A 12,351-nucleotide genomic window follows, 5' to 3' on the forward strand; every position below is an offset into this window, starting at 1 on the left:
GATGCCGGCCCTGCACAATCGCAAATTAATTACGATTGCCAGCTGATCGTAGAAAAATTCACCTTCAGTAGGTCGGAATCAGCTGCTTTTTGGGGTGATGTTATTGTTTATGTTTGGTATTAAGTTACGGATCAGCCGAAGAAAATGCACTCGCGTTAAGGCCCATTAGATGACTGAACATGTTAGAAAAACTACGTACCTATCACAATCGAAAGTCCCATGATCATAAACTGAAGTGGACCAAATGTAGCCCATGACGTCGAGTATTGTGTTATTTTAAATAGAAAAGAAAGTTTAACGACTACGGAATAGTTGGAAGCGGTGCACAAACAACCCTCACCACCCAGTGTTTGGTAAAGGTTTTGTACCATAACGTACTAGCGTACGAAAACAAATGTATGTGTTATGATTGTAAAAGTTGAGACAAGAGGCAGACCTACTTTGACCATTTACATGTGTTAAAGGTTAGTTTTGCCTGGCAGGGCTGATTAACCCCACGTGGAGTAATACAAGGATGCGTCCAGAAGGACCAATTTTGGTTATTTTGTTTTCATTAAATGTAAAAAGCTAAATACTGATAAAACTTCGTATAATTACAGTGCTGGAAGTAACTGGAATAAATACACATAATGTTGTAGTTTGTAACAGGTTGTTCATTTTGTTTTGGATTGTTGTGGAATTTACTTGTTTGTTAGTGTTAATTTATTTATTTGGTGGTCATTTCATAAAAGACTATTACAATTAGGACAATTAGTAGTGTTCTTATTCAACCGTTAGTTGATGGTGAGTTACATTACTAATGCCTATCGTATAATTCGAAATATTCCCGGTATCTTGGCCAAAATTCGCAGCAACAGGGTACGCCGCTGTCAGTGTTGCATTGAAGCGAATGGCGGACAATTTCAACATTTTTTATAAAAGGTACGCTTTTCTTTTTCACTTTTTCCTTTTTTTTACAGGTGGAAGTGCATTCGGCGTCTTCTCAATAGGTAATTGTTACATCTACCCTAGATCAGCTGAGCGACGTTAGTCGCCTAGATCCAGGCCCGTAATGAAACAAATTGTACGTTCAAATTTAGAAAGACGATTTGCAAGCTCAATTGTCACTGGATTGAAAAATTGTATAACACTTTTTTGTTGTATTTTGTGTTTTTTTTTAATTATTATAAATGGGACACCCTGTATATACATTTTTGAATAGATCAGAGATCAAAAAATATTAACAAAGAATTTTGCAATATCTTGATATTGATCTGGAGTAATAGTTCCAAGATAATTGTCTTAAATTTTGAAGATTTTAGTGGTTTTGGTCTTGCAGATTAAAACTGCTTTTATACTAGTAAGACCAAGACCAAGACCGAACGAACAAGATCAAGACTAAAACCAAGGTCGAACAAGCAAGACCAAAATCAAGACTGAATAAGCAAGGTCAGGACCGGTACCAAGACTGGGACAGTTTTGGTCGTAATTTTGCTTTGCTGATCGCTTGGAGATCTTCATCTTTCTAGATTCCAAAGTAATTTTTTTCTTAACTTCAGATCTCTCTATTTCCTCTAGGGGTTGAACGAAAATTTTTTATTACTTGGACAACTGATACAGGCATAGGATTTGGAAATAGTATCCATGTGACGGCTTCTGAACACGGCGGTGTTGTAAGAGATCCCCTGTACATGTAGAATCTCTCCAAGTCTTCAGTAGGAGGTAAAATGGATGCCAGTGTGAACGTTTCATTTAAGATAAGGCTTGCGTTTGGTGCGTAAACGTGAGGTAGATATCTTACAAGTTGATTCAGCGGTCTGTTGTCATTTTCACGAAGCTAAACAAAAATATAAGTACAATTCAATCAATAGGGTATTGTGTATTCGATCAATTTACATCACTTGTATATAAAATCTATTTTTCAATTGGAACTGATGGAAAAACTGTATGGGACGATGTGGGAGTATGGTAAATTCTTTGTTTTAAACTGTAAGTTGTTCAATTGTTTTGGTACTGAAGGTAAGCAGTGAATTTTACGCAAGTCATTCAAAAATTTTCATAAAACCAATGTGTAAAAGATAATAAGAGTCTCTAACTGACAGTAAGACAGATGCTTGCTAATCCCTATCTGCTGGACGCGTTTAGAAAACCTACAGATGTAAATTCATTGAATCTACTATAACTAAGAATATTGTGGTGTATTAGGTACATGTATTGGTTAAAAATTATTGCTAAGAACGTTTATTAAGTTCGTGGTCATAAATTTATCGAAGGACCAGGCTCGGATAGTGATTCCAATCTCATTAGATCTCATACCTAATAGTAAGGACTGATTTAACACATGTATCTACTGCCTGTAGTTGGATAAAAATTTTTAAATTTTTTTCCGAACTATTTTGCCGTATTAGAAAATACTACAAATGACGCAGTGGCCGCCATCTGTAGCACGATGCTACATTTTAGGATTACGTATGTAGCATCGTGCTACAGATGGCGGTCACTGCGTCATTTGTAGTATTTTCTAAAACGCACTGTTAAGACAGCAGGTAAAAGTTAGTCTGTGTTCTGTCGGAGTTGCTTGCGACGCGCTGATGAGATCCAAAAAGATCGAAATCGCGATCCGCGTCTGGCTGTTTCGACAGAATACAGACCACTTCGAATTATTTTAATTTGGCGTAGTTCATGGAATCTTTCAGTGGTATTCCAGCAAGGCCTCAACTGTAGTAAAGAACTTCGCTGTTATTGAGGGTTTACGAACTAAAATCCACACTGGTTGTTTTGTTCTACAGAGCAAGGAATTTAATACAAGGAATAATTTGTTACCACAACTTCTGTTCAAAAACGAAACCTTTATTTGCAACTTCTCTTTTACGTTTCTTTAAGTTTCCGGATTATGCTTACCTGAAAAAAGAAGGCAAGAACTGCTAGTCCATCGGTATGGTTCATTGCTTCTTCCACAGTTGGATATCTTCTATTTCTATGCACCATATGCATTTCCATAGGAAATCTGACGTCATTAAAGGTATGTTCGGATCCTAAATTATTCTTATCACCCCAATGGAAATGAAGACCTTCTAATTCGTACTCATTTGTCAATCGAGCGCCAAATACGTAAGGAATAAATCCGACATCGGGTTGATTAGGTGGAGAATGGGCAATACTAAGAGACACTGCAAAAATATCCTTTGTGTTGTATTGTCTGAATTCAACAAATATTGCACGAGATATCGAGAGCAAAATTGACGTAGTATTGAAGGAAATAACGAGATGTGGATAATAGCAAACTATATGAGAACAAAGGGTTTCACGGCCGGAATCCATAGTAGAATGAAGATTCGGGCTATAGAGCCGTGGTCTAATTCCATTTGGACTAATAGCCCGAATCATCATTCTACTAACAGCAAAGTGTTACATAAATATCTTCAATGTTGTCACATGCATTAAATGATATTTTCCTACCTGAATGACCGTTATTATGTAGCAGTAAGGGACCTGGTAATAGATCATGATACCGTATCATTTCTAATGCAGGCATCCTTATGGGAATTGCCTTTAAACTATCGATTTTAATTGGAGATTGTAAATCACCTCCACACGATCTGTGTTGTTCCTGCCATCTTGCCTGCTCGTCTTTGCTGTATCCGAATTGACCATTCGTTAAATCTGAAACAGTTTAAAAAATATTTTTTCCTGCAAACAGTAAGTAGGATGTTGGTTTTTGTAAGAACTGTGGAAAGAAGTTATTTGCTTATTTGGAGTTCCGTTTGAATCACTGCGATTATTTATTAATTTAGAAGTGGGACAAAAACTTGCTTTAAAAAATTTTCCATTGCCCGGAGACCATGTGAATACATAAGAATAGTAAATGTATCGTCATTTTTAAGGGGGAGTGGGGGAGGGGCACTGTTCCCTCCCTTAAGCTAACCTAGGTGGTTAGGTTATGAGAAATATAAGGTTAAATACAATGTAAATGCATTTTTGGAATTACCTTTACCCACTGCAGATAATATCAAATTACTGTTACTGTAAAATGTTTCTTCATTAATTTAAGGTTATCTCTAGTGGGTAAAGTTAATTCAAAAAATTAATTCACTAATGCATATTGGGCTAGGCTAGGATTGGTAACTGTTCCCCCTTCTCTGCTTTATATTTATGAAAGTCGGGTATGCACCTTCTGAAAGGATTTGAAGTATATAGTAGGGTCTTTTCCAATACCGTACTATTAAGCTACGATCACGGAGAAAAGGAATTATTAGAAATGTCTTCCCCCCATCATAAATTTACTATTTCTATACTTTAAAGTGGTATTCAGGGTCGATTTTTTTTTGAGCATGTTTTGTCTGCAGCTCCACTTCTAAATAATTACTGAATTAGATACTTTTAGATAAAAATAATAAAATGTAAATCATGGTAAGAAATTTCTTGGAACCACCATGTATGTGAATAATACAATTTCAAATATATTTGGTTCCCATTCGCGTTCTGTAATACTAGGCAGTTTCCACATCTCCGAAAGTAGATATTTAGTAGTTGGCAGCATTTGTCCAACAGATGGACCAACTGCTCTCTTCGTTCTATTATATCTGATTTTGAGCATTAAATTTAATGTCATAAAGGTATTAGTCTATGTATTTTGTATTTGCTGGTTAAATATACAAATAAATAAATAAATAAATAAATACCAGGTAACATGCAAATCAATAAAATGAAATAATGGACCTGACAATATTTAAATGAGATCTCTCCCCCTTTGGCAAAAACAAAACGAAAAAAGATGGTAACATTGGCAACATCAAAAGTTCTCATTCGTTCTGGAGGAATTTGGGATTTGTCGAGGTCCACTGGATTTAACTCCAGAGGATCGGGTTAAATCCACTGGATCACGTCGAATCCCAAAAGCCTTCAGGATGGATATGGACTATTTGAATAATGTTAACATCATCATCATCATAGGGTCGTCAATCCTAAGACTGGTTGGACACGTACCTCCACTTTTTCCTATCCTGAGCTAAACTTCGCATTTCCCTAAAACTTGAACAACCCACATCGTTAACTATCTGCGAATAGTAATCTAATCTAGGTCTACCTCTACCCCTCCTAACTCCTGTTTCTGCCTCTAATATGTCTCTGACTAGACCTTCATGCCTGAGAAGGTGTCCTACCAACCTATCTCGCCTATTTTTTATTGACTTCCATAGAGTCCTCTGTTCTCCTATACTTTCTAATACCTCTTCATTTCTAACCTTTTCTACCCACTTTATCCTCATCATCCGCCTATAGCACCACATTTCGAAGGCCTCTAACCTTTTCTTTTCCGCTGCCCCCACTGTCCATGTTTCGCACCCGTACAACGCCGTGCTCCAAACATACACCTTTAGGTTAACATCAAAAGCTCTATTAAAAAAACCTACAGAATTTAAATCAACGTATCTCTTTTTGAAAATTAAGAGTTCCACTAATAGTCTAATTATGTGCTGGATCTGTACAAAATATGATTTTGCAGCTATTGATGAATTACAAAATATGAAATATTTAAGATTGTTTTTATTTTGATGAGTGTTTTATCTTCGCCCTTTAATATGTCCTCAAGCAGCCTATTTTCTATTATACGTAAAACCAAGTTGTTATTGCGTTCCAAATACTAAAAGTACCCATTTAGCAGGCAGAAGATTAAATCTTGAATTGACTTTTTAATACACATTCTTTAACTCGTCTCAGGATTGTAACGATAACGATGTTTACACACGGCAATCCAGTGGAGATGTTTTTATGAGGCTTGTTATTGATGAAGAAGAACAGTTTTGTGCTAACTTTCGGTCGGCTTGCGTGTTTGCGTTTGGTTCGGGAGTGTAGTAATAAATAATCGATTTAAAAAAGTTTTGTTTTATTGAAGTTAAGTGAGAAGTGCTGATAAAGAAAGACTTTTGGAGAGAATGGTTTATTGTATGAACTTGCCTTTTGATGACCGAAGTCATGAGAGATGGACTTAACTGGATGGGACGCTAATTTAAAAAAGGTTGGTAATTAATTCACTCTTGTGGAGTACATATATTGCATTAGTGGAAAATTGAGACCAGATCGTATGGATATCCTATCCTGCAATTATAAAGCTGCGGCGTCATCCTTTTAGGAATATTCATACAAATATCTTTAGTAATCTTTTCATATAAATAATATAGTAATATATTAAGTGCAATAAGTACAATTTAAAGCTTCTGGGGAACTCTTTTCAAAAGATTTTGAGAGTCTGGTTAATTTAATACAGAGGAGCAGGAGATTTCTTCAGATGATAGACAAAATCTATTCCACACATCAAAGTGAATTAACTTTTGAATTAATTTTTACCGCTGCAGATAACCTTAAAGAGTGGTAAGAATTAATTCAAAAATTGATTTACTTTAAGGTATTGAAAACCCTATAAAGATTCTTCTAAAGATGTCTTGTTCCATACGTTCAGCAAATTATGCATTTTCGCTTGTGTGACATAAACAGAAGAGTATGCATCAATGTTCGCTAAATGTTTTCTCATACCTGTATATGTACATATACATATATACATCATATATTTGCATCATATATTTAGATACAAGCTGCACGGATATTTTAAACTGAAACGTTTTCAAAGGTGAAAACTCTATTGATTCATTATTTGTGGAGGTTGTGCTATGATAGCATGATACAGTAACGAGTTTTTTGGGAAAATAATTTTTGGATCGTATCTCATGGAGTGAAAAGTGTCATCAACTTTCTTTTCGTAATGTCGTAAAAAAACATCTATTCAAAATATTTGATTACGGTCTTTAGTTATAATCAGACTTTTTTTAATAAAAGGATATGCAAAAACTACAGCAAACAAAAATAGTTAATGAATAATTGAGAAATAAGAATGATCTAGTATTCCGTCCTTTGTCATTTCCAAAGCAGACATATAAACATTTGGATAAAAGTTTAATGCAGATTTTAACTGGTACATTCAATCAAACTTAGTAATCAGTTATTATAAGTAGATAAATTTTTAGTCGTCTGTCACAGGTTAACTATTTTAATTCTTTTTCAACGTTGAACCCAAAGGGAAGTATAATAATAAGTAAGAAGATGTCCATTCCCAAAAAAAGAAAACATAAACTAAATGATCGTATCGGAGACGTATATTGGGGTCAGTGGGGAGTTGCTAAAAGGGTTATCTACAATAAAATAATATTGTTGGGTTCAAATTGAGACAAATTGGGGCTTCCATATATGTTTACAATTTGGCAGTCAATTCAGGGCCTGACTGGGATAATTTAGAGGTTCCATCTATAGGTTTTCAGTAGGGCAGTCTAACCTGGAGAGTCACGGGATAAGTATGGAATCCCCTAATAGAGCTACGATGAATCAACCAGGTTAGGTTAGGTTAGGTTATTTGGTCCTCACCCTTTTTAATCGTTTAAAACTATCTATTCCTAAACTTAATCTGGTATCGTATAAGCTATTGGTTATATAAATTTAAGCACTTACATTATTTCTATAATCCGCAAAATTATTATGATAGAAAGTTAAACAATAACATGTAGGCAGGTAATTATTCACAAAAATGTAAATTGAAACCGCAAATACAGCTACTGCTGAATCAAATGCAAAGAAAAGAAACTTAAATTTCATGAAACAAAACGAAATCGACTTAAACAGCTCTTGGATGTTTTATAAGTAGATAGTTGAAAGTTTATAATTAGTGAACAATTCTATCAGTTATTGTACTATTATAAACATGAAAAAAGCTATGAGCTAATTAATTTTCAAATGAATTTATAGATTTAAAGTAATAGTAGCTGTATCATGGTATTCTGAATATCTACGGCTCTATTTGAAATGCATATTGCAACTGTTTGGTTTTGGTTTGACTGGTTCAAGTAATAATAAATATTACCTACTGCAAAAAAGTTTTGGGTATTTCAATACCCCCCCCCTTCTAATAACGCTGGTGGACGGCAGATCCTCCGGAACACACTGGAGAGTAGAGAGGATGTTTCTCTTTTAGGAATCGTTGGAATCGTTGTGATAGTTGAGGTGAGAATGATGAGACGGGCGAAATAAAGAAAAAACAAAGTGAAAGATTATCTATGGAATATTATTGACCGAGCATTTGACCAGTTGACCAGGACAGATAGACTTGTACAAAGGTGTATCCAGCTTTCAAGTCGGGGGGGGGGGGGTCGTATGGTTAAAGTCTAGTTCAGAACAGACTCCAATTCGATTACAATACAAAATAATTTTAATTAAATAGAATCAATTTTTTTTTTTGTCTTCTCATAAAACGAGTTATCACTTTCTCCAATTGGAGGAGAAGTGCCAGTCCAGTAAAACGCTCTTCTGAAGCTCTAAGTAAAATTTTGAGCTTTCTAAAAGGACCTTTATGCCGTCGCTGCATTAACTGGTTGTGTAGGAAGAATGCATAAAAATCTTCTACATTTGGGTACATTTCAGCATCACAGTTTTCTATACAATTAGAAATCGACTGTGATTCCGCTGCCACTTCACCTTCCGACATTCGTTTATAATTACCAGGGGGGTGGTCATGAAGCCAATGACCCCCCTGGATCAGCCCTTGGACCTGTAATCGAACGGGTGTCTTCCCGAATCCTAAGCAAACTTCTAGGTTATACCGCTCGATCATATTACTTCCAAGAAGAACACTCATTTACTTAACGAATTCATAATAAACGTTTTTGGTAAAAACCAATTACTTAATCTATAACAAATGAATTAATATACTTCATTTACATTCTCTAGCGATGTGCCCCTTCCAATGTCTTGGATGAGTGCTGGCAAAATCGTAGGTAGGGAGAAAAAAGCTCACTATACTCTCGACTCTTGTTCATTAAACATACTTTTCAACACAGTACCTGCCAAAAGTTTTGTTCAATCATGAATAGTAGTGCGAGTCGAAAACAAACGTTAAAGCCTTTAGTATGTCTTCAAATATAAATAAACATCCCGTTGATATTTTCAGTAGTAAATAGTACCAATAACAGCACATTTGAGCAATGCAATTGTAGTGGATGAAATGGTCAATTTTTCCGTGCAGTACTGTACGGATTATACGCTCCTCACCGGTTAAGAGTTTGGCCGAGAGTTGTCTCCGTTCTTTTCTCGCTTAGTGCTGTTCTTTTCTACTTTGCGCTGATCAAACTAAAGGTCACATCGCTACAGAAACTAAACGAAGTATAACTTAGGATCTGCTTCATGAGTAGTACAGACAAAGTGACCGAATAATAATAAGCGGTGCAGCGTTAGAAGCTGCTTAGGTACGCAAATCATCAGGATTGGCTTTATAACTGCCTAACTGGAATTAAATTTTTAAACAAACGTCTTTGGTTTCCTAAACTCCAGAGGATGTTGAACTATTTCTAAAACCCTATGCTGATAACATTCTTAAATTCTTCTTGACTGCATCTCAGTGTTACACATTAATTGGTATAATGTTATTCCTTCTTTTTTATTAGTGTTTGCTGCAATTCCTACCTGACATCTCTTTTTATGTTTACGATATTCTCTACAACGTCTGTCGTCAGTAAAAGTATGCGTTCTGTTAGCAACCGCTCTTGTCTAGTTAGTAAGTCGTAGGAAGAAAGTAAATACGACAGTTTTGTTGTGGACTATGGCAATTTTGAATGTCCCAACTATTGATTCTACTCCTGTATCTAGGAAGGCAAAATATTTTACGAGAGGGGCCAACAAAACCACGGTCTCTAGAAGTATTGTGTAACCAAGTCCAAGTCGGCTTTATATAAGAATTAAGTTGCAGATTATGTACAACATTACTCAATCCTTTCACATTAAAATAATTACAGTTTAACTTTTATAAAAAAAAGTGTCTATCTTCACAAATATTTAAAAATTTGAACCATTATAAACACAAAATTGGGAAAAGTACATTCCGACCATTGCTATTACAGTATCTAACTTGGTATACATCTTCAGGGTTTACTATAGAACCCTCAGTGTACCTACACGTACTCGACTAGTTTTATTTTATTACAAATGCCTAGGTTATAGTTTTTATCGAGTTATGACATTTTGTCGTCATCTATTGATATTTGTTTGAAGTATCTAATTCTCCCGTACGCTTTCAGGATTCCCTCCAGACATTTTCTAGACATTTTACCGACTTCTAAGGTTGATATCTTCAACAGTTAGTAGTTTGGTACTAGAGTAGTTAGCTACAAATATCAATAGGTGACGACGTTGTGCTGTAATTCGATATTGTATAAACTTGTTCATATAGAGCATCTTCGGTTAGATTGGTAAGTTAACCAGACTGCTTATGGGTAATGATGAAATCAAATAGATCGAAATCGCGACTAACTTCGTTNAGGAGCTTGACGAATCAGTCTATAGAGATGGCATTAATAGACTGGAACACCGCTATGAGAAATGTATCAGCCTTGGAGGAGATTATGTTGAGAAATAAAAAAAAAAAATTTTTAAAAACCTTGTTTTTCTTGGTCAGGCCGGAAACTTATCAATCCACCCTCGTAATAATGTCTACGATACCTATTTTTTCGTACTACAAGTGATGACGCCTAGAAATTCGGATTTACTTATACTCATATTTATCCATACATATAGTAGGTATGTAGAAATATAACAGAGAATTTTTTAGCGAGGTCGAAATTGTTAAAGAATATCCTATTATATGTACCGTGCTTGGTTTTTCTACTATTTAAATCTTTGTTTCTACTTCCGTTTATTTATATTTATTTAATTTTAAACGCGCGACATTTAGTAGTTGTACCATACATATTGTACCTACTTACTCTATTTACAATAGTTAGTAACACGCATGAATAAACACCAAAAGTAAATTTGCACAAAACGTTTGTACAATTTTTGCTTCTCGTCGTCTTAGTCTGTTAATAGATTTACTTTTCATGAATTATCACATTGCAAAGATTTAAACATTTTTTTTCACGTATATAATTAGTAGGTAGACTTGTACTTATTAGCAATTTATGCTTTTATGAATTTTAAAACTGCCGAATTTTAATTGTAAGTTCTGAATCTTCTTCCACGTTTTGTTTCTTTTATATCATAGATTTGCAAATCCATTTGGATTTTGACTTTTGGCTTGTTTTAAAGGATACTGAAATTTATTCGCACCTGAAACACCTTGAAGGAACAGTGTGAATTTTCTAATTTGATACACCCCTTAGTTTGTTATTTAAAAAAATACATTTTAATCCTACCTTGTATATTAACAAATTTATGAAAATTTTAGTACCACTTTCGAACTTCCCAAAAAGGACGTTATATACCTAAACCATTATTTTTTCAATTTTCAAAATATCACAACTTATTAAGATAAACTGATCAAATTAAACGAGCGGCATGACTTAGATGTTTAGACCATCGCTTAGCATTCGGGAGAACACCGACCCGGTTCAATTCCGGGCGAGTCTGTCTGGGGTCCAAGATTTTCTGTGGTTTACTTGGATTACATAAGCAAATGCTAACACAGTATAGTTGGAACATTCAAAATTGGCAAAGTCCGCAATAAATTAGATCTATATCTTTTTCCTTGTTACCACTCTGGTCTGTAGTTATTTACTGCGTTTTCAACACGCCCTTGTTTTAAAAGGGGAGGGGGGAATAAACGCGTTTGCAAACTTTAGGATAAAGATGAATGGATACAGGGGTTTAAATATTGAAAAAAGGAAGAGAACAGACGGTGTAGAGTAGGATATGTGACAAGGAGGTAGAATGTCTGAACTATGTGTTAGGGGGATGTGCAAATAACAGAGCTTGGGAGGAATGCTAAGATTTGGTGAATGAGGAACTGGGTGGAAGGATCTGACTGAAGAAAATTTTAGGAAGTAATAGACGGTCTTTTGTTAGGACAATGAAAGAGGTATAACAAATTGGATTCGAAAAGATAAGTTACTCTAGGCAAGAAAATATAAATTTTGAAAATTTAAAAATATAATTTTGTTTTGCTAAAGCTTAATAATAATAATAATAATACAATTCAATCTGTGTCATTTCAACCTCTGGTACATCACTAAACCTTAATGATGTAGATTTTAATCCTGAGAACAAAATTATGAAAGAAAAATTAAAAATTGAAATATGGAAATCAAGAGTGCAGCAGGAATATGTAGATACAGAAGCTTCTAATATGTGGTTAAAAAAGGAAACATATTCTCAGAAACTGAGGGGTTCATGATAGCGATTCAGGACAAAATAATAAAAACAAAAAACTATGAAAAATATATTATTAAAAATCCCACAATTTCATCAGACACATGCCGAGCATGCAACACATCTCGCGAAACAATTGACCACATCACTGGGGGTTGCTTATTTTTAGCTGTGTACGTTGTTTATATTAGTAAA

The 12,351-nt window shown here is 34.8% G+C and overlaps 2 protein-coding genes across 2 annotated transcripts in view; one reads left to right on the forward strand and one right to left on the reverse strand.

Annotated features, from left to right (window-relative positions):
- Positions 1-1,407: 1,407 nt before the first annotated feature.
- LOC108738908 (carbonic anhydrase 15-like) overlaps positions 1,408-12,351 on the reverse strand; it is a 14,222-nt gene continuing 3,278 nt past the window's right edge. The window contains exons 2-4 of the mRNA XM_018472522.1: positions 3,439-3,642; positions 2,881-3,149; positions 1,408-1,816 (exon numbers count right to left, since the gene is read on the reverse strand). Of these exons, the coding sequence (XP_018328024.1) occupies positions 1,535-1,816; positions 2,881-3,149; positions 3,439-3,642 (755 nt within the window). The 3' untranslated portion in view covers positions 1,408-1,534. The remainder of the gene's footprint in view (positions 1,817-2,880; positions 3,150-3,438; positions 3,643-12,351) is intronic.
- LOC108738893 overlaps positions 5,843-12,351 on the forward strand; it is a 73,255-nt gene continuing 66,746 nt past the window's right edge. Inside the window, exon 1 of the mRNA XM_025974558.1 lies at positions 5,843-5,995. The gene's annotated coding sequence lies outside the window, so the exon portion shown is untranslated. The remainder of the gene's footprint in view (positions 5,996-12,351) is intronic.

The sequence above is a fragment of the Agrilus planipennis genome, unplaced genomic scaffold (assembly GCF_000699045.2).
Source record: "Agrilus planipennis isolate EAB-ADULT unplaced genomic scaffold, Apla_2.0 scaffold147, whole genome shotgun sequence".
In the NCBI taxonomy this organism is placed as follows: domain Eukaryota; kingdom Metazoa; phylum Arthropoda; class Insecta; order Coleoptera; family Buprestidae; genus Agrilus; species Agrilus planipennis.